At 46.6% G+C, this 22,199-nt stretch overlaps 1 protein-coding gene across 3 annotated transcripts in view; it reads left to right on the plus strand.

Moving 5' to 3' along the window:
* Nucleotides 1–1,077: 1,077 nt before the first annotated feature.
* Nucleotides 1,078–22,199, plus strand: part of asrgl1 (asparaginase and isoaspartyl peptidase 1) — a 46,455-nt gene continuing 25,333 nt past the window's right edge. Inside the window, exons 1-2 of one of the 3 annotated variants that reach the window (XM_043712188.2) lie at nt 1,078–1,223; nt 13,530–13,725. In XM_043712188.2, coding sequence (XP_043568123.2) covers nt 1,158–1,223; nt 13,530–13,725 — 262 coding nt within the window. In that variant the 5' untranslated portion in view covers nt 1,078–1,157. Of the gene's footprint in view, nt 1,224–4,924; nt 4,944–13,308; nt 13,329–13,529; nt 13,726–22,199 lie in introns of those variants that run through there. The other 2 variants (XM_043712189.2, XM_043712187.2) reach the window with 2 other exon arrangements.

Here is a 22,199-nt window from a genome sequence, read left to right on the forward strand (position 1 = left end):
AACGTCAATCCTCCAGTCTCCTGACCCCTCCTCCCAGTCCAGGGGGAGACTGTAACGTCAATCCTCTAGTCTCCTGACCCCTCCTCCCAGTCCAGGGGAGACTGTAACGTCAATCCTCCAGTCTCCTGACCCCTCCTCCCAGCCCAGGGGGAGACTGTAACGTCAATCCTCCAGTCTCCTGACCCCTCCTCCCAGCCCAGGGGGAGAGTAACGTCAATCCTCCAGTCTCCTGACCCCTCCTCCCAGTCCAGGGGGAGAGTAACGTCAATCCTCCAGTCTCCTGACCCCTCCTCCCAGCCCAGGGGGAGACTGTAACGTCAATCCTCCAGTCTCCTGACCCCTCCTCCCAGTCCAGGGGGAGAGTAACGTCAATCCTCCAGTCTCCTGACCCCTCCTCCCAGTCCAGGGGGAGAGTAACGTCAATCCTCCAGTCTCCTGACCCCTCCTCCCAGCCCAGGGGGAGACTGTAACGTCAAACCTCCAGTCTCCTGACCCCTCCTCCCAGCCCAGGGGGAGACTGTAATGTTTGGGCCAGTGGACCCCCCCCCCCAAAACTTTCTGCTCTCACTTCACTCAGAATCCTCGGGTGTGTCCCACATCCCGTCCTGGGTTCCCGCTAACCCCGATTGCCAACACCATTTGGACGGGGTCAATCACGGGGGGGGTGGGGGGAAGTTTGGAGGGATATGGGCCAAGCACAAGCCGAATGGACCTGGTTCAGTTTCGGAAATCCGGTCAGTCCGAACGGGCTTGGGTCAAAGGGCCTGTTTCCGCGCTGTGTGACTGATCTCCCTCTCCGTCCGTCCGTCCCCGGGTCAAACAGACGTGACTCCCTCCCCAGCAGACCTGCACGTTAACAGTTTGTTGACTCTCACCGGAAGGATTTTGATTAAAAAAAGCCTCTCACTCCGTCCCAGCGGACAGCCGCCGAGACTGCGCCGTGGCCCCGCCGCGCGGTGACCGGTTTAAACGATGACGCGCCTACAACCGCCCCGCCCCCTCCCCCACCCCCACCCACCGCGAGCTCGCGCAGCGCAGCGCCGGTTCAACGGCCGCGTCTCGGGACACCGCGTCAACCCTCAGGGCGTGCCTCAGCTCTACACCCAGCGCCGATTGGACAAAGGGTCTGTCAATCGGACGGTTCCAGCAAATAAGAAATGAGGCCCCACCCCACCCAGGTGAATGTGGACGGAAGGAGAGGTCCGGCGCCAGGTTCTGTGGAGGTAAATTTTATTTTCCCCCCTCCCCCTCCCCCTCCCCCTCCCCCTCCCCCTCCCCCTCCGATCCAGTGCTCCTTCATCGGAGAGGTATAGATAGCGGCGTGAGGGCTGTCCCTCCTGCAGTAGGTGGAGCTCAGAGAGAAGAGCAGACAGACAGAGATAGAGAAAACCTGCACCAATCTACCCCCCCCCCCCTCTGCCGAGGACATGGAGGTCCTGGGCCTCCTTCACCGCCGCTCCCTCACCACCAGACGCCTGGAGGAAAAACGCCTCATCTTCCGCCTCGGAACACTTCAACCCCAGGGCATCAATGTGGACTTCAACAGCTTCCTCATTTCCCCTTCCCCCACCTCACCCTAGTTCCAAACTTCCTTTTTGTTATTTCAAAAATATACTTTATTCATAAAATACTTTGATCTGTACAACTGGACATGCCATACATGTGTAAACATTCCATTTGTTTGCATACCGAAAACAGAGTAATCATTCCTATTTACAGGTTGTATGATTATATTTTTAGCTGAGGCGCCAGCGGAGCCCAAATGACTGCGCGGGCCCCCTGTTCTTCTTTAGGCAGGCAGATGTTACACGGTGGTCTTTCCCCCACCGCGCCTTGGCGGCAGCTGCCCCAAGCTTCAGCGCGTCCCTCAACACTTAGTCCTGGACCATGGAATGTGCCAGTCTGCAACACTCAGTCGGGGTCAACTCCTTCAGCTGGAAGATCAGCAGGTTTCGGACCACCCAGAGAGCGTCCTTCACCGAGTTGATGATCCTCCAGGCACAGTTGATGTTCGTCTCGGTGTGCGTCCCAGGGAACAGGCCGTAGAGCACGGAGTCCCACGTCACGGCGCTGCTCGGGATGAACCTCGACAAACACCACTGCATTCCTCTCCAGACTTCTTCTGCGTAGGCACGTTCCAGAAGGAGGTGTGTGACAGTCTCACCCCCCCCCCCGCAGCCGCTTCAAGGGCAGCGTGCGGTGCGGCTGAGAGTCCGGGTGTGCATAAATAATCTCGCAGGCAGAGCCCTTCTCACCACCAGCCAAGCACCAGTCTTGGTGCTTGTTGGAAAGTTCTGGCGATGAGGCATTCTGCCAAATGGCTTTGACAGTCTGCTCAGGGAACCGCTCGATAGGATCCGCCCTCTCCTTTTCCTGAAGAGTCTCAAGGACACTACGTGCTGACCACTTCTTGATGGACTTGTGGTCAAAGGTATTTTTCTTCATAAACTTCTCCACAAAGGACAGGTGATACGGAACGGTCCAACTACTTGGAGCGTTCCGCAGCAGCGAGGCCAGGCCCATCCTTCACAACACCGGGGACAGGTAGAACCTCAGTACGTAGTGACACTTGGTGTTTGCGTACCGGGGATCCACGCACTGCTTGATGCAGCCACACACAAAGGTGGCCATCAGGGTGAGGGTGGCATTGGGTGTATTTTTTTCCCCCATTGCCCAGATCTTTGTACAGCGAGTCCCTTCGGACCCGGTCCATCTTTGACCTCCATATAAACTGGAAGATGGCCCGGGTGACTGCAGCCACACAGGTTCTGGAAATAGGCCAGACCTGTGCCACTTATAATAGCAATGACAGTGCCTCACACCTGATGACCAGGATTTTTCCCGCAATGGAGAGCGACCGTAGCTAAATCTGCCCAGTTTCTGCCTCACTTTGCTGATACGCTCCTCCCAAGACTTGGCGCACGCCCCAGCCCCCCGAACCAAATACCCAGCACCTTCAGGTGGTCGGTCCTGACGGTGAAGGGATCGAGGATTGGTCGGCCCAGTTCCCAAAGAGCATAGCCTCGCTCTTGCCTCGGTTTACCTTGGCCCCCGAGGCCCGTTCGAACTGGTCACATATGAGTCTGAGCAGAAAATGGTGACATCATCCACATACAGGGAAGCCTTGACTTGTAGACCCCGCTGCCAGGAATAGTCACCTCTCTCGGGCTCGCATCCTTCCTGATGGACTCGGCAAATGGCTCTATGCAGCACACAAACAAGGCAGGAGAGAGTGGGCAGCCCTGCCTGACTCCAGATCTGACTGGGAAGCTATCTGATTCCCACCCGCAGAATCTCTTCCTCTGGTTCTCAGGGACTACACACATTCCAAGCCAAAAGGCCGAGAAGTCTCCCCTGGACTGGGAGAAGGTGTCAGGAGACTGCAGGATTGACGTTACAGCCTCCCCTGGACTGGGAGGTGGTGTCGGGAGACTGGAGAATTGACGTTACAGCCTTGTTCTAAAGAGGGTTGTTAGCTCATTCCTGGCAGTTATTGCCCTGTCAGTTTAACTCTGGTAATGGGAGAGCTTTTGGCAATCTTTATTTAGGATAAAGCTCATAGTCATGTGGAAAAACATGGGTGATTAGGAAAAGTCAGGGGGAAATTGTACATTAGAGTTAGAGAATCCCAAGGCATTCTATACATACATTAAAGAGAAGAGGATAACTTGGGAGAAGGTATGACTGCTCAAGGATAAAGGAGAAATGTGTGCTTGGAGGCAGAGGATGTGGGTGAGGTCTTAAATCAGTATTTTGCATTAGTACTCACCCAGGAGAATGGAGTGGAGAATAATCATGATTTGGAGATGCTGGTGGTGGTCTGGGATGTACAAAGTTAAAAATCACACAACACCAGTTTATAATCCCAGAGGTTTAATTGGAAGCACTAGCATTCGGAGCACTGCTCCTTCACCAGGCTCCTTCAACCACCTGATGAAGGAGCCATGCTCTGAAAGCTAGTGCTTCCAGTTAAACCTGTTGGACTATAACCTGGTGTTGTGTGGTTTTTAACTGTGTGGAGAATAGTGAGATTTGTGTGGAGCATGCTAATATATGCTGCAGCATTTTGAGATCAAGAAACAAATAGTGTTGGGTCACCTAAAGAGCATAAAGGTAAATAAGTCCCCAGGTCCTGATGGTATCTAACTCAGGTTATTGAGTGAGGCAAGAGATTGCTGGGTTCTTGACCATGGTCTTTGTATCCACATTAGCCACTGGAGTGGACCCGAGGCCTGGTGAGTAGATAATGTTGTTCCTTTTTTTTTTAAAAGCGTTATGTTCAATTCTGGTTGCCACATGATAAGAATATGGAGGCTTTGGAAATGGTGAAGAAGAGGGTGACCAGGATGCTGCTTGGATTAGAGGATGAGCTTTCAGGAGAGGCTTGAAGAACTGTCTGTTTTCTGTGGTGCAGTGGAAACAGAGGGGAGACTTGATAGAAATCTGTTCAATTGAGAAAGAGTTAACAGTGAAAATCCTTTTCCCAGAGTTGATATGCTCAATACTAGAGGGCATGCATTTAACATGAGAGATGTGAGGGGCAAGGTTTTTAACACTGAGTGGTAGGTGTTTAGAACTCTGTCAAGTGTAGTGCTGAAGACACATACAATAGGAGCAGTTAAGATCTATCAGGTCGATTACTGCCTGACGGCGGAGCAGGAAGAATTAAACTACGGATTCACAAGGTTCTACTCCCTCTTGTGGCTAAAAAGAGCTATTTGGAAGACACCTAACTGCAGCAGTTGTCTGAACATTCCCCTGTACTTTTTAAATGAACTTCAGACTCATGTAAACATGTTTAATAAAATTTACTTTTCATGTCAGTTTTAGATTTTTTTTTCTTCATTAACCCTGAACTGTAGATGGGAAGCATGGAAGTGGTCTAGAAGAGGAGTGAAAAGAGCACATGAGATTAGATGAGTGGTTAACCCAAGTGGTTTTTGGTAAGTATACACATAGTAAAAGAAGGGGCTTTTGTGGCACAGTTATAGTGTCCTTACCTCTGAGCCAGAAGGCACAGGTTCAAGCTCAACCAATTCCTTAGCTGTGAAGTAACATCTCTGAACAGGTTACTTACAAAATATCTTTAAATAGCAAATGGGCAATTATGGGAAAGAGTGGGAACAAGGTAGAGAGTATCATATGGTGACTGAGGACATGGCTGAGATAATAAATGAGAACACTACAACATTTCACTTAAGGAGAAAATTATTCTGATTTATGAGTAGAGGAAGAGGCAGTATAGGATAAAACTAATTGAGAGAGGACATGTACTTAAAAAAGGCAGCAATCTTCCAATTGAAAGGCCAGCAGTTGGGATGAGGTGCTCCCTCTATTATTTGAAGAAATTCTACTTCCACATTAGTGGTGACAGATGACTGCTGAATTGTTAATGTTCCATTCCTGTAAAAGAATGGAAGGATAAACCCAGTTATTGTTTAGTTATTGCTTATCCTAATATTGCTGGTGGGAAATGTTTACAGGCAATGAGTTGTATTTTACCATCAGTCCAAAAACATAGCAATTAGAGATGGGCAATAAATGTTGGCATAGCTAATGATGCCCACATTCTCAGGAATGAGTTTAAAAGGGATTGGAGTCCCATTGACTCCTGTCTGTGCCATCTTTACTCCTCACAATTTTGTATACTTTGACCATGTCCCTCCTCAGCCTTCCTTGTTCCAAGGAAAACAACACCAACCTCTCAAATATCTCCTTGTAGCTACAATTCTCCAGCTCTGCAACAATCTTGTATATTATCTTTGAACTATCTCCAGAGCAATTACATCCTTCCTCATACACTCCGTTCCGTATACACACACTCACCAACCTGCCACCTCTATCCTCTGTAACAGCCACATCTCTCTTCCTCTTATACCCCTCAACACCACCACCTTCTACCCAGCCCCACCATTTTCCAACCTATCCCGTACTCCATCCAATAAGAACCTGCTCCATAAACACGCACACCCCAAATCTCCTAGCCCATACACTCCTCACTACATTTCTCTATTTCCCTCATCCCCATATCTCCCAGTCTCAATCATCCATACATCTAGCCCCCATTTCCACTTAGCTCCACTCCATTCCTCAAAATACACCAAGTGCCATAACCCACAGTACCCGTGTAGCCCCATAACACCCCACATAACTCCAACATCTCCAGCTACATACTACCCCAATCCATCCCCTCAAGGTCCATACCACTCCATACACAATCAGATTCAAACTGTTCTGTCCCCAGCCATATAGCCCTCTCACCCTCAACCCTTAAAAACATAACCTTCCAGACCCATTGCATCCCATACCCTGCAACTCCGTAGGCCTGTAACCTCCAACCCTATAGACCCCCCCCCCCCCCCCCCCCCCCATAAAACATAATTTTCCCAAACTCTAATTATCCAGCCACACATCTCCACCCCCCATTTCTGACAACCCCATACATCTCCAGCTGTATACCACCTTGCTCCATATCCCTCAGTTCTACACACCCTCCATACACACACCAGATCCATAAACCCAGACTCCAGTCCCTCATACACTCCAGCCCAATGCCCTCCTTTACCCTCCAGCTTCATATCCCTACCAATATCTTAAGCCTCATAACTACCGACCTCGAGCCCTCACCCCTACTCCATTTTCTTGAGCTCTATACCTCCATCATACCCCCAGGACCCATTCATCCCAATAACCCCCTAGCTGCATTCCCCACAATCTGCATCCCACGACTACCACCCCCTGCACACCCCCCCACCCCCACCCCAGCCACAATCCACTCCATACATGGGAGCCCAATACTGTCCATATCCCTGAGTTTCATACATTCGTCATACTCCACAGCCCCATTCATCGCAATGTCCCCACATAACCCCTAACCCCAATCATCCTGCTGACCCCGCATAAACCTAGCCCCATTCATAGAATCATAATCATAGTATTCCTACAGTGTGGAAACAGGCCATTTGGTCCAACAAGTCCACACGGATCCTCCAAAGTGTACCCCTCCTACACTTTTACACTTCCCCTGACGAATGCACCTAACCGACACAACACTGAACACTGGGCAATTTAGCATGACAATTTCACCGAACCTGCACATCTTTGGATTGTGGGAGCAAACCGGAGCATCTGGAGGAAATCCATGCAGACATGGGGAGAATGTGAAAACTTGTTATGGACCAGGCCAGACCCCTCAAGAAGGTAGCTTAGACCCTCACTTTGCTATTTGATTCTAAGCAAGTGTACAGTGGATATTCCAGTAGAGACTCAGAATGTCAGACTACTTAGCTTTAAACAAAACAGGATTTACTTACAGACTAAATGAGACAGAACATAATACCGAATAATTTATCCTATCTGAAAACCCAACAGACTATCCAAACTTAATGGTGCTGTTCCAAAATACTTGCAACAATCCCATAAACACCCCTTGGCACAAAAAGGTAAAATGAAACCGGTTCTTGCAGGAGAGAGGTTGGGGGGGCGTCCAGCAGTCTTTCTGTGTGTGCACGGACGTACACACACACCTGCATTCCAACCAAATTGAATAGCTGAGTTTGGAGAACTGGGATATCCCTTTCATTATACAAGTTTGTTTTTTAAACTTGAAAGCCTTCTCCTTCAAGCAGTACCTGTTAGCTTCAAACAAATGGGCCCTAAAATCCATCCAACCTCCGACTTCTCACAACCTGTGTCATTTACGACCTCTGATTAAAAACCAAAGACAACCTAACTCTGTTAAAGGAACAGGTTCATCACGCACACCCCCACCTTTTAAAACACCAAAATCCAAAAGATGTTTTAATTTTAAAACCCCTTAAAAATTAGTTAGTACTCTATAACACACATATAGATTACATTGATTATAAGAATGCAAACATGCACAACTACATTCTGCCTGAATCTGTTGTACTCCTGCCACAGAATGCCTCTGTTTCTCACTTGAGTCTCGACAATGCATTGGCAATCGCTTTTACTCGTCCTGCTACATGCATCATTGTTAAATTGAATGATTGTTACAACAAGCTCCATTTATACACTCTGGTGTTTTTGTCCTTAAATTTCTCCACAAACTTCAATGGCTTATGATCAGTGAATATGATTGTCTCAAATGTGTTACTGGTAACATAAATACAAAATCTTTTAATGCCAACACCAAGCTGAAAGTCTCCTTGAGTATTTCTGCTGAATGTTCAACTTCCTCGAGAAATACCTGATAGATCTTTTTATCTTGTCATTTTCTTGCAAGAGCACAGCACTGACACCCATATCACTTGAATAGCTTTGGGTAATTATTTGTGGCTAATATCAGGGCAGTGGTTAACACAGCTTTCAGGTTGTAAAATGCCTCTGACAGTCTGCTGTCAACTGAAATTTCTTGCCTTTCTTTAGCAATTCAGTGAGTGAAGCAGCCACAAATGCTAAAATTTGGAACATGTTTTTGATAAAATCCACTCAATCCCAGGAGCTGTAGTACTGCTGTTTTTGTCGATGGTATGGGAAACTCCCCATTTATCTTTGTTTTTGTATCCCATGGGGCCATTTGTCCATGTCCAATAACATGGCCCAGGAATTTGACTTGGGATTTGGCAAATTCACTGTTAGCCTGATTTATCACGTGCCTTTCGAAGTCGATTGAAGAAGTCTAATTGTAAATGTTCCTTCCATGTGTGACTAAAAATTACCAGGTCATCTATATAAACAACACAGTTGGGTAATCTGGTATTGACCTTATTGGTTAGTCTCTGAAATGTGGCTGGCGCATTTTTCGTGTTAAATGGCATGACTTGAAACTGATACAGTCCTCTCGGTGATATGAAAGCCAAAATTGTCTTTGCTCTTTCTTACAAAGATACCTGCCAGTATCCTCTGAGCAAGTCCAACTTAGAAATATACGTTGCTTGTCCCACCTTCTCAACCCAGTCTTCCAAACGTGGAATTGGATATGCATCGGTCTTCGTAATTGCATTTACTTTGCAATAGTTCACATGTAACTGTTGGGTACCATCTGCATTTGGCACCATTACTATGGGTGAGCTCCAGTCACTAACTCACTTCGATTATGTCATCTTGGTGCAATCTCCTTTTGAACCTGTACCAACTTTAGAGGATTATGCCTCTAAGGATGTTGATTAATTGGAACAGCATCTCCTATATCTACATCATACATAATTAGGTTAATACTGTCAATTTATTTCCGTTTATCTCCCATGTGACAGTAATAACTCTTTCAGGTCATTTTGATTTTCCTCTGGAAGGTAACTCAATAATTTATTCCAGTTTTTGACAACTTCCTCATTTTCCAATTTAATTTGAGGAATGTCCAATTCAGAGTCCTTTAAACATGGTTCTTCCCTCTATGTAACTGGAAATAACACTAATACCTTACCCCCGATAGCAAAATTGTGAATTTGTGATTTCTTGCCTGCTTCCTGTTTCATAGTGTGCTGCGAGACTTTTCAATGTTGTCTAGCCAACTCCCCAGCTCTATTTAATCATTCCCTAAAATTTGACACATAGTCCAAAAACATGGTCTCTGAATTCTGACTTACTCATTTTTCCTTAATCAATTATAACGGTCCTCTCACTTCATGCCCAAAAACTAATTCAAATGGACTGAATTTGGTCGATTCATTTGGTGCATCTCTGATCGCAAAAAGCAGAAACGGAATTCCCTTATCCCAATCATCAAGATAGTCTTGACTGTAAGCCCTCAACCTGATCTTTAATGTCTGATGCCATCTTTCTAGTTCTCCCTGCGATTCTGGATGGTACGTAGTAGATTTGAATTGTTTTATTCCTAAGCTGTCCATAACTTCCTTGAATAATTTTGATGTGAAGTTGTAACCTTGATCTGACTGTATTTTTATTGGTAGTCCGTATATAGTGAAAAACATTGAATAATTCCTCTGCAATCCTTTTAGCTGTGATATTGTGTAAATGGAAAGGCCTCTGGAAATCTAGTCAAGATATCCATTATTGTTAACAAATACTGATTCCCACTTTGTCTGAAGTAGGGGACCTATGCATGTAAAACTCTTGTAAAAGGTTCTTCAAATGCAGGAATAGTTATTAAAGGTGCAGGTTTTATTACCGCCTGTGATTTTCCAATTACTTGACATGTATTACACATCTGGCAAAATTCAACTACATACTTGTGCAGTCCAGGCCAGTTAAAATGCTATTGTATTTTAGCTTGTGTTTTCCTTACTCCTACCTGACCTTCAAGTGGCACCTCATGCGCCACTTGCAACACCTCCTTTCAATGCCCCACTGGCAATACAATTTGATGAATTTCTGCCCATTTCTCATCTGCCTGAATATGTGATGGTCTCCATTTCCTCATTAAGACATCATTTTTAAGGTAATAACAATTAGGGATACAGTCTGATTCCTTTTCTGTGTATGCCTTTTGATACAACTGCTTTAAAATTTCATCTGTAACTCAATTAATTTATTTGAACTAAAGATGTCTGCATTGTTATCTATTTGCTCCTGGTTTGTGCCAACCATCTGATCAAACAGGGTCACTCCTAATTCCATTTCAACTTTCTTATCTGTACTCTTTGATCTCTCCTGTTTCAACTGACCTCATTACCACACAGTCAGGAAAAATTCCAGCATGTGACCTGCAAATGTTCAGTTGCCTGAGTTTCCACTGGTTTTTCAACCACTGTAGGCAGCACTCCTACTGGTGAATCAGCAATATCCTTAGCTAGGACAAATTGTATTCCTAGAACTGAGTTTGTCCAGTACTCCTTCCACAAATTCTTCACTCTTCTCTGGACACTCTAACCTCACTTAACATAATTGAGTGCTTTTTGTCTCATCGTGAATTCTCGTTACTGGTACCCTTTCTGGCAATAATCCTTCAGAAGTACATATCTCTTCTTCTTTCAGCATCACAGATTGAGAGGATCCTGTTCTCTTAATATTGTAACCTCTTTACCTGCTAATCCTGGCTTAAGTGAATAAACTTTACCTTCGCAGGCGCATTTTTAAAGAAGATTTGCGACTTCCTCCCTAACCATGCTCCGACCAGCTTGTACATTCTGGTGCAGCTTTAAAGCCTCCACTGTGCTTTCTATTACCACTCCAACAAAATTCACTGGCTTATCCTGTTTTCCTACATCTGGCTTCCCAGTGCTTCTCCTAACCCACCAACCCTGATTTCATGTGGCCGACTTTATTGCAGTGAAAACACCAGAGGTTTTTAACTTCTCTGTCCCCTTCAAGGGTTTCCTTTTTACCCTGTGGTTAGCTATCCTTACGATCTTCACCGAGATCTACTGTCCCGTTTCCATTTGAGGATTTCTTTTTTCCCCACTTTCTATCCCTCACAGATAGGAATTAATTCTGGAAGCCAATCCTTGCTTTATGGACAAACTCAATCAGCAGCTAATCTTGCCGTTTTAACTCTCTGCTCTTCTGCATGAGTTCTCACTACTTCAGGAAGTGAACTTTTGAACCCCTCCAAAATAATTGTCTCTCTCTAAGAGCGTCGTAGACTTGCCCTATTTTTAATGTTGTTATTCACCTATCAAAATGAATTTGTTTAATTCTTTAGGTTTGACCATGGTCCCTCCCCAGATTCCTGAAATGTTGTCTGTTGGCTTCTGTCACAAGCAATTAAGATGGCTTGCTTCACCTTTTCATATGCCCCAAATACCTTTTCTGATAGTGATGCAAATACCTTGAGGTCTACCTACAAGTTTTGTTTGGATCAACAAAATCCACATGGTCACTGGCCACTGCATCTGTTTAGTGACTTTTTCAAATCTGATGAAAAAGGCTTCCACATCCTTCTCGTCAAATTTAGGCAATGCCTGAATATATTTCAACAGTTTCTGACCAGGCCTTTGGCTACTATGGGTTTGCTCATCCTCACTCAGCTTACCTTCTGCTTTTATCTCCATCCTTTTAAGCTGACTTTGCTGTCTAAGTGCCAGTTTCTGAAGTACAAATGCTCTCTCTTCTGCTTTTAATCATAATTCAATCTGTTTAATTTCTGTTGCCCTTTCCTTGTCTTTTGCCTCTAACTCAAACTGCTTCATTTTCAATTGAACATTAGCCATCTCAAAAGATCCTGATGTTTCCAGCAAGTGTAAGTGCTAAGCTATTGCTGTAATTATCTCTTTTTTTTTCCCTCCTGGAAGGAGGCAGCTCCAACCCCACTTGCCTGCTGATTCTCGCAGCTTGGCCTTAACCACCTTTTGTAAAACCACTGAGGTCATTTCTTCCACCCCCAGAAAACTCTTGATGACTGAAAGAGCCATTGCTATCCCAAGCACTATTTAACCAACCAAATCAACACCTGCAATTAAAGACACTAACATCTACCACTCACTGCCTTCAAGTCCAATGACTCTAATCCCAATTTGGAACTATAGAACAACACACTCAAAAAGCCCCCAATCTGTTATGGATCAGGCCAAACCCCTCGAAGTATTTCATGAAAGAAGCCCAGACCTTAACTTTGCTATTCGATTTTAAGCAAGTGTACAGTGGATATTCCAGGAGAGAATCAGATGGTCAAACTACTCCATTTTAAACAAAACAGAATTTATTAACAAGATTACTGAATGAAACACAAAGAACAAAAAACAGAGTACCGAATAACTTATCCCCTCGCCCCTTTCCCCTCGCCCCACCGCGCCCCCGTCGCCTCCTCGGCTCCCCCCCCCTCCCTCGCCTCCTGCCCCTCCCTCGCCTCCTGCCCCTCCCTCGCCTCCTGCCCCCCCCTCCCTCGCCTCCTGCCCCCCCCTCCCTCGCCTCCTGCCCCCCCCTCCCTCGCCTCCTGCCCCCCCCTCCCTCGCCTCCTGCCCCCCCCCTCCCTCGCCTCCTGCCCCCCCTCCCTCGCCTCCTGCCCCCCCCCTCCCTCGCCTCCTGCCCCCCCCTCCCTCGCCTCCTGCCCCCCCTCCCTCGCCTCCTGCCCCCCCCCTCCCTCGCCTCCTGCCCCCCCCCTCCCTCGCCTCCTGCCCCCCCCCTCCCTCGCCTCCTGCCCCCCCCCTCCCTCGCCTCCTGCCCCCCCCTCCCTCGCCTCCTGCCCCCCCCCTCCCTCGCCTCCTGCCCCCCCCCTCCCTCGCCTCCTGCCCCCCCCCTCCCTCGCCTCCTGCCCCCCCCCTCCCTCGCCTCCTGCCCCCCCCCCTCCCTCGCCTCCTGCCCCCCCCCCCTCCCTCGCCTCCTGCCCCCTCCACCACGTCCGCACCTCCCCGCCCCCTTAGTTTGCGGCAAGTGCGCGTCTCTGGAACAGCGTGCTCTCGGAGGTGAATGCGTGAAATAGTGGATATCGTTGTGAAGTCTTTTACTCAGGGAGCTGTGTTTACGGGGTATTTATGCACCCGCCCAGAGCCCTGTATGCACGGGGTTAGCCCGCCCCGATACTGATGAGCGCTGTGGGCCCCAGTCTTTTAACTGTGCTCTTTCTGAATAGATTGTTTCTGTGTTCGCTTGAGTTTTTCGTGTGACATGAGTATTGCTGCTGAAGCATGCAATATTATTTTTGAAATATTTGTCATTATTTATTTAAGATGTGTACCAGCAATCCTGTAATCGTCGTGCATGGAGGTTGCGGAAAATTTCCAGAGGATCTTAAGGAAGTCTGTCTGCTCGAAGTGAAGAAAGCTGCTCTGCAGGGTTATCGCCGCTTTCGCCAGGGGGGTAGCGCCCTGGATGTGGTGGAAGAGGCTTCAGTTATATTAGAGAACTGCCCTTTATTTAATGCTGGTAAATTGACTACATTCACCTATTTTAAATCTCACAATTAATCTTTGCTTAAGGGTTTGTCGTAAGTTCTCAAGCATAACCCATTTTTCTCAAATCTTTACTCTTGGTATTTTGCAAGGTTCAGCAGCATTAGGTTATTCGAGTTAGAAATCTGATATTAGAGATAAATTAGTTAGCAGGAGGATGTTTGGTCTCTGGAGTTTGCTCTGGTATTCAGTACAATTTATGGCTGATCCTCTATCTCAGTGCCACTTTAATCCCTCTTTCGCTTCCATACAGGGTGTTTTTAAACTCTAAAGCATTATCTATCTCTTTCATAAATACATTCAAAGTTAAAAATCACACAACACAAGGTTATAGTCCAACAAGTTTATGTGAAAGTATAAGCTTTTGGAGTGCTGCTCCTTTGTCAGGTAGCCAGAGGGGCAGGTATGTAGGACACAGAATTGATAAGTAAAAGATCAAAGTGCCATACAGCTGATGCAATATATTAGATAAACCTCTATGGCTGTTCGTTCTTTAATCACTTAGAATGGCATTGCAGATTTTGATTAAGGTTTTATCACTGGATTAAAAAAAAAGTGATATCTCCACACAGACAATGCTTTAAAGGTGAGGTTAGACTCTGTATCTGGAGTCAGACTGATTTTATTTCCAAAGTAGGAATTTATACAATGTGGGGAGTGTTGCTGAACAAAGAGACCTCTTGGAGTACAGGTTCACAGTTCCTTTGAACGTGGAGTCTTGGGTAGATAGGATAGTGAAGAAGGCATTTAGTATGCTTTCCTTTATTGGTCAGAGCATTGAGTATAGGAGTTGGGAGATGTTGTGGCAGTACAAGACATTGGTTAGGCCACTTTTAGGAAGATTGTGTTTAGGTCTGGTCTCCCTCCTGTTTTTAAAAAAAAAATGTTGTGAAACTTGAAAGAACTCAAAGGATGTTGCCAAGGTTGGGGGGTTTGAACTATAGTACAGGGAGAGGCTGAATAAGCTGGGGCAATCTTCCCTGTAGCATCAGAGGCTGAGGGGTGACCTTGTAGAGGTTTACAAAATCATGAGGCATGGATAGGGTAAATAGACAAGGTATTTTTCTTGGGGTGGGGCAGTCCAGTCCAGAACTAGAGGGCAGAGGTTTGGGGTGAGAGGGGAAAGATTTAAAAGGGATCTAAAGGGAAACTTCTTCGCACAGTGTGATGTATGGAATGAGCTGCTGGAGGAAGTGGTGGAGGCTGGTAAAATTACAACATTTAAACGGCATCTGCATGGATATATGAATAGGAAGGGATTAGAGGTATGTGGGGTAAGTGCTGGCAAATGGGACTATGTTAAGTTAGGATATCTTGCCGGCATGGACGAGTTAGATCGGAGAGTCTTATGGACCAGGCCAGAGCCCTCCAAACATTTCAAGAAGGCAGCCCAGGCCATCACTTTGCTAGTTGTTTTAAGCAGGTGTACAGTGGGCATTCCAGGAGAAATGCTGCTGGTCAAACCACTAAGTTTTAAACAAAACAGAATTTACTTGCAAGATTACTGAATGAAACGCAAGCAACGGAAAACTGAATAACTTAACCACTGCTCATTGGCCCATCTGACCAAGATCCCGTTGTACTCTGAGGTAACCTCCAATTTTGGTATCATCTGCAAACTTACTAAGTGAACCTCCTATGTTCACATACAAATCATTTATGTAAATAGTGAAAAGCAGTAGACCCAGCACCGATCCAATGGTCACCGGCCTCCAGTCTGAAAAGTAACCATCCACCACCACCCTCTGTCTTCTTCCTTTTGAGCCAGTTGTGTGTCCAAAATGGCTAGTTCTCCCTGTAGTCCATGAGTTCTAACTTTGCTAACCAGTTTCCATTGAGGAACCTTGTTGAACATCTTCCTGAAGTCCATATAGATCACGCCTACGTCTCTGCCCTCATCAGTCTGTTATTTCTTCAAAAACCTAAATCAAATTAATGTGACATGATTTCCCATGAACAAAGCCATGCTGACTATCCCTAGTCAGTCCTTGCCTTTCCAAATACATGTAAATCTTGTCCCTCAGGATTCTATCCAAAAACTTGCACACCACTGATGTCAGGCTCACCAGTCTATAGTTCCCCAGCTTTTTCTTACCACCTTTCTTAAATTGTGGCACCACGTTAGCTAACATTGTCTTTTGGCACCTCACCTGTGACTATCGATGATACAAGTATCTCAGCAAGAGGTCCAGCAATCACTTCCCTAGGTTCCCACAGAGCTATAGGGTACAGCTGATCAGGACCTGGGGATTTATCCATTTGTATGTGTTTCAGGACATCCAACACCATCACCTCTGTAACATAGACATTTTTCAAAATGTCACCATCTATTTTCCCCACATTCCATATGTTCCACGTCTCTCTCTGCAGTAAACACTGAATGAAAATACTCATTTAGTATCTTCCCCCATTTCCTGCGGCTCCACACAGAGGCTGCTTCAGTGATCTTTGAGTTGCCCTATTCTCTCCCTCGTTACCCTTTTGTCCTTAATGTGTTTATAAAATCCCTTCAAATTACCCTTAATCCTATTTGCCAAAGCTATTGCATGTCCCCTTTTGACCTCCTGATGTCCCTCATAAGTATACTCCTCCTGCCTTTATACTCTTCTAAGGAATCATGTGATCTCTCTTGTCTGTATCTAACACATGCTTCCTTCTTTTTCTTAACCAAACCCTCAATTTCTCTAGTCATCCAGCATTCCCTACACCTACCACCCTTTTCTTTCACCCGAACAGGAATATACTGTCTCTGGACAGTATATCATTTCTGAAGGTTTCCCATTTTCCATCCATCCCTTAACCTGTGAACATCTACCCCAAATCAGCCTTTAAAAGATCTTGCCGAACACCATCAAAATGAGCCTTCCACCAATTTCGAACTTTTCAATTTCCTGCTGACTCTTTGGGAGGTGATCATCGCTCTCTTGTTTCAGTTCCAACCAAATAACTTCCCTGGACGTATTCTCAGGCATATCCTCCCTTAGGGCAGCAGTAATGCTAACCCTTATCAAAAATGCCATTCGCCCTCCTCTCTTCTGTAAACCCGCCCCCCACCCTTTCTATCCTTCCCATAGCATTTTACGTTTTACATTACATTGCATTACATTACAGTGTGGAAACAGGGCCTTCGGCCCAAAAAGTCCACACCGACCCGCCGAAGCGCACCCATACCCCTACATTTACCCCTTACCTAACACTGTGGGCAATTTAGCATGGCCAATTCACCTGACCTGCACATCTTTGGACTGTGGGAGGAAACCGGAGCACCCGGAGGAAACCCACGCAGACACGGGGAGAACGTGCAAACTCCACACAGTCAGTCGCCTGAGGTGGGAATTGAACCTGGGTCTTTGTATCTTGGAATATTCAGCTGCCAGTCCTGTACATCCTTAAGGCACATTTCTGTAATTGTTGTGGAGGTGGCACCTGTACAAATTGGATGTCTATACAGGACCGCAACTGATGTCCTGGGGGAGGGAGGAAACTAGGTAGTGGTTGGGGGGGAGTGGGGGAGGGAGGAAACTAGGTAGTGGTTGGGGGGGGGGGGGGGGGGAGTGGGGGAGGGAGGAAACTAGGTAGTGGTTGGGGGGGAGTGGGGGAGGGAGGAAACTAGGTAGTGGTTGGGGGGAGGGAGGAAAGTAGGTAGTGGTTGGGGGGAGTGGGGGAGGGAGGAAACTAGGTAGTGGTTGGGGGGGGGGGGTTTCAACTGCTGTGGTAGGTGAATGGGAACCAGAGAGGTAGGACAGTAGATTCAGAAGTTGAGGGAGAGGTAGAAACAAAGGTAAACATGACTAAGCACAAGTACATGCAGGGAAATACTGCTGGAAGTGAATGGGTTTCAATGTGAGAAGTATAATAGGCAAGGAAAATGAATGAAGAGTTTTGGTTAATATTTGGAACTATGACATTATTGTCATTATGGAGACTTGGCTAGAAGAAGGACGGGATTGGTAGCTGAATTTCCCAGGATTTAGCTGTTCCAGATGTGATAGGAGGAAATGTAAAAGGGATGGAGGGGTTGCATTACTGATAAGAAAGTAACTTACAGCGGAGGGAGAATACATCCGAGAACTCATGCAATGAGGCAATTTGGATTGAACATGGAATGGGAAAGGTGAAATCACAATGCTGGGGATTTACTACAGGCCTCCCAACAGCCAGTGGGAAACAGAGGTGATAATATGTACAGCAATTTTTGGAAAGTTGTAAACATGGTGGTGATCTTGTGATGGGTAATTTTAACTTCCCCTGTATTGACTGAGACTCACTCTGTGCTGGGGCTTGGTTGGGACAGAGACATTTTGGAGGGTTTCTTGAAACAGTATGTAAACAGCCCAACCAAGAAAGGGGTTATACTGGCCCTGGTTTTGGGAAATATGCTCAGCCAGGTGAGTGAAGTTTCAGTGGGGGAGCATTTTGGGAGCTGGGAGCAGTGTCCATAATGCCATGAGTTTTAAGATACTCTGGGAAAGGGATAACTCAGTCCTCGGGTTGCAGTGTTAAATTGGAGCATGGCAAACTACAACAATATTAGGCAGGAACTGGAGAATTTTGATTGGAGGCAGCCATCCGAGGGGCAATCCACATTGGACGTGAGTATTTCAGAGGGCAGTTGATAATAGTTCAGGAGTGGCATATTCCTGTGAGAATTATGGATAAGTATGGTAAGTTGCATGAACCTTTGATAACCAGAGATATTGTGATCATCTTCAAAAAGATCTAGAAGAATAGGAACTGACAGTCTTTGAAGTAGAGAAGGAAAGCGGGAAAGAACTCGGACAAAGAATTGGAAGAGCTAAAAAGGGTCACAAAGTCATTAACAAACAATTTGAAGAGAACTGAAAAGTGTTGCTGGAAAAGCGCAGCAGGTCAGGCAGCATCCAAGGAGTAGGAGAATCGACGTTTCGGACATAAGCCCTTCTTCAGGAATATGTTGATTCCTGAAGAAGGGCTTATGCCCGAAACATTGATTCTCCTGCTCCTTGGATGTTGCCTGACCTGCTGCGCTTTTCCAGCAACACATTTTTCAGCTCTGATCTCCAGCATCTGCAGTCCTCACTTTCTCCCAATTTGAAGAGAATCCCAAGGCTTTTTCTCCATGTATAAAAAGCAAGAAGGTGGCCACAAAGAGGGTTGGCCCACTCCAGGACAAAGGTGGGGACTCTGTGTGATGCCAAAAGAGGAAGGTGAGGGTTCGAAATGAATATTTTGTGTTGATATTCACCAAAGAGCAGGAATTGGTGGAGGATAATCTCAGGGAAATGAGTGTCTAATTTCTAAGCCGAGTTGCTATTGAAAAGGAAGAGGTGTTGCGCATCTTAAAAAGTATTGGGTCCTTATGGGATATATCCCAGAATATTGTGGGAGACGAGAGAACAAATTGCTGGAGCATTGACAAACATCTTTGTGTCCTCTTTGACCACAGGAGAATAGCTAATTGTTGTCCCATTGTTTAAGGGCAACAGAGATAACCCTGGAAATTACAGGATTGTGAGTCTCATGGCAGTGGTAGGGAAATTATTGGAAAAGATTCTCCGGAACAAGATGAATATGCATTTTGAAGCAAATGGACCTATTAGTGATTAGACAGCATGGTTTTGTGCAGGAGATTTAATGCCTCATTAACTTGATTCAGTTTCTTAAGGTGGTGACAAAGATGGTTGATGTTGTCGATGTGGACTTTCATAAAAACCTTTGACAAGATCCTTCATTGCAGATGAGTCCAAAAGGTGAAATCATGTGGTATCAGGAGTGAGGTGACAACATGGATACAGAACTGGCTTAGTCATAGGAGACAGAAGGGGTTAAAAGGATGCTTTTTGCAGTGGAGGGTTGTGACTAAAGATCCACCAGGGATCAGTGCTGAGGCTTCTGCTGTTCGTGGTCTGCATAAATGATTTGGAGGAAGATATACCTGGTGTAATTAGTAAGTGTGGGTGATACAAAGATTGATGAAGTTGTGGATAGTGAGGATGGTCAGAGGATACAGCAGGATATGGATCATTTGGAGGCACATGCAGAAAAATGGGAGTTGGAGTTTAATCCAGACAAATGTGAGGTGATGCACCTTGGGAAGTCAAGTACAGATGGAAATTATACAATGAATAAAAGAAGCCTTAGAATTATTGGTATGCAGAGGGATCTGGGTGTGCAGGTCCAGTGATCACTGAAGGTGGCAGTGCAGTTAGGTAAGGTTGTAAAAAGGCTTTAGACATACTTGCCTTTATTGGTAGGTAAGTAATGCTGCAGCTTTATGGAACGTTAGGCCACACTTGGAATATTGCATGCCATGTCACATTCACAAACCTGACTGGGTTGACCTGGGCAATGTCTCAGCCTGCTTCTGCCCCACTGAAATTATCTCTGCATACCTTGACACCGTCCTGTCCCCTTTCATCCAGAACACCCCACCTACATTCGGAGCACCACCCACACCCTCCTCCACCTCCGTGACTTTCGTTTTCCCCATCCCCCAACACCTTATCTTCACTAGGGACATCCAGTCCCTGTACACATACATCCGCTATGACAAAGGTCTCCAAGCCCTCAGTTCCTTCCTCTCACGCTGACCTAACCAGGACCATTCCACTGATACACTCATTCAACTGGCTGAACTCGCCCCCAACGATTTCTCCTTCCAATCCTCCCACTTCCTCCAGACCAGAGGGGTAGCCATGGACATCCGCGTGGGCCCCAGCTATGCCTGCCTCTTCGGGTACGTGGAACAGTCCCCCTTCCGCAGGCACATTGGCACCATTCCCCACCTTTTCCTCCGCTACATTGATGACTGTATTGCTGCTACCTCATATTCCAATGAGGAGGTTGAACAGTCCATCAGCTTCACAAATACCTTCCATCCTGACCTCCAGTTCACCTGGACCATGTCAGACACCTCCCTCCCCTTCCTGGACTTCTCCATCTCCATTAATGGTGGCTAACTCAACGCAGCCATCCACTACAAACCCACAGACTCCCACAGCTACCTGGACTACACTTCCTCCCAGGTGAAAGTGAGGACCGCAGATGCTGGAGATTAGAGTCAAGATTAGAGTGGTGCTGGAAGAGCACTGCAGGTCAGGCAGTCTCCAAGCAGCAGAAAAATCGATATTTCCGGCAGGAGCCATCCATTCCTGATGAAGGGCTCCTGCTGAAAGGTCAACTTTCCTGCTCCTCAGAGTGGTGCTTTTCCAGCACCAGTCAAATCTACACTTCCTCCCACCCTGCGGAAAAACGCTACCCCTTTTGCCCAATTCCTCTGCCTCATCTGCTCCCAGGATAACGAGTCCGAAAAAAGAACATCCCAAATAGCCTCCTTCTTCGAATAATGCAATCTCCCCTCCCACGTGGTCATTGATGCTCTCCAGCACAAGTTCCCACAGCTCTGCCCTTGAATTCCACCTTCCAGTCGCAACAAGGGCAGAACGTCCCCTGGTCCTTCCCTTCCACCTCGCCATCTTTCCGATAATATTGCATCATTCCCTCTGTGACTCCTTTGTCAGGTCCATGCCCTCCACCAACCCACCCTCCCCTCACAGCACCTCCCCTTGCCATCGCAAGAAGTGCAAAACCTGCGCCCACACCTTCTCCCCACCCCCCGCCCCCACCAAACTCTGTCCAAGATCCTCAAAAGATCCTTCCACATTCGACAGAAATTTACCTGTATTTCCATACACATCATCTATTGTATCCGTTGCACCTGATGTGGCTTCCTCTACATTGGAGAGACAGGATGCTAACTTGCAGATTGGTTCGGAGAACACCTCTGGGACACCTGCACTAAACAACCCCACCACCCTGTAACTCAACACTTCAACTCCCCCTCCCATTCTGCCAAGGACATGCAGGTCCTGGGCCACCTCAATTGCCAAAGCATAACCACCCAACGCCTGGAGGAAGAACGCCTCATCTTTCGCCTAGGGACCCTGCAACCACAAGGATCCATGTGGATTTCACCAGTTTGCCCGTTTTCCCCTTCTCCAACCTTATCCCAGATCCAACCTTTCCAACTCGGCACCAACCTCTTGAACAGCCCTATCTGTCCATCTTCTCTCCATCTATACACTCCATCCTCCTCTCCGACCTATCACCTTCGCCCCGACCTTCATCGACCTATCGTATTCCTAGCCCCACCCATCTCCCATTTGTCTCCCAACCCCTTTTGGCCGCAAGCCTCATTCCTGATGAAGGACTCCTGTTCGAAACAACATTGACTCCCCTGTTCCTTGGATGCTGTCTGACCGACTGTGCTTTTCCAGCACCATGCTCTTTGACGTGGAAAAAGACCCAATTATTCTCTGTTCCTATTTCCTGCCTGTCAACCATTGATCAATTCATGCACGATAGTAACTGTAGAACTATAGAATTCCTACAGTGCAGAAACAGGCCATTTGGCCCATCAAGTTCACACCAACCCTCAGCAGACCATTCTACCCATACCCTCTCCCTGTA

Source organism: Chiloscyllium plagiosum, unplaced genomic scaffold, assembly GCF_037043375.1.
Source record: "Chiloscyllium plagiosum isolate Xiang-an unplaced genomic scaffold, Cpla_swu_hap1 HiC_scaffold_40, whole genome shotgun sequence".
NCBI classification, from domain to species: Eukaryota; Metazoa; Chordata; class Chondrichthyes; order Orectolobiformes; family Hemiscylliidae; genus Chiloscyllium; species Chiloscyllium plagiosum.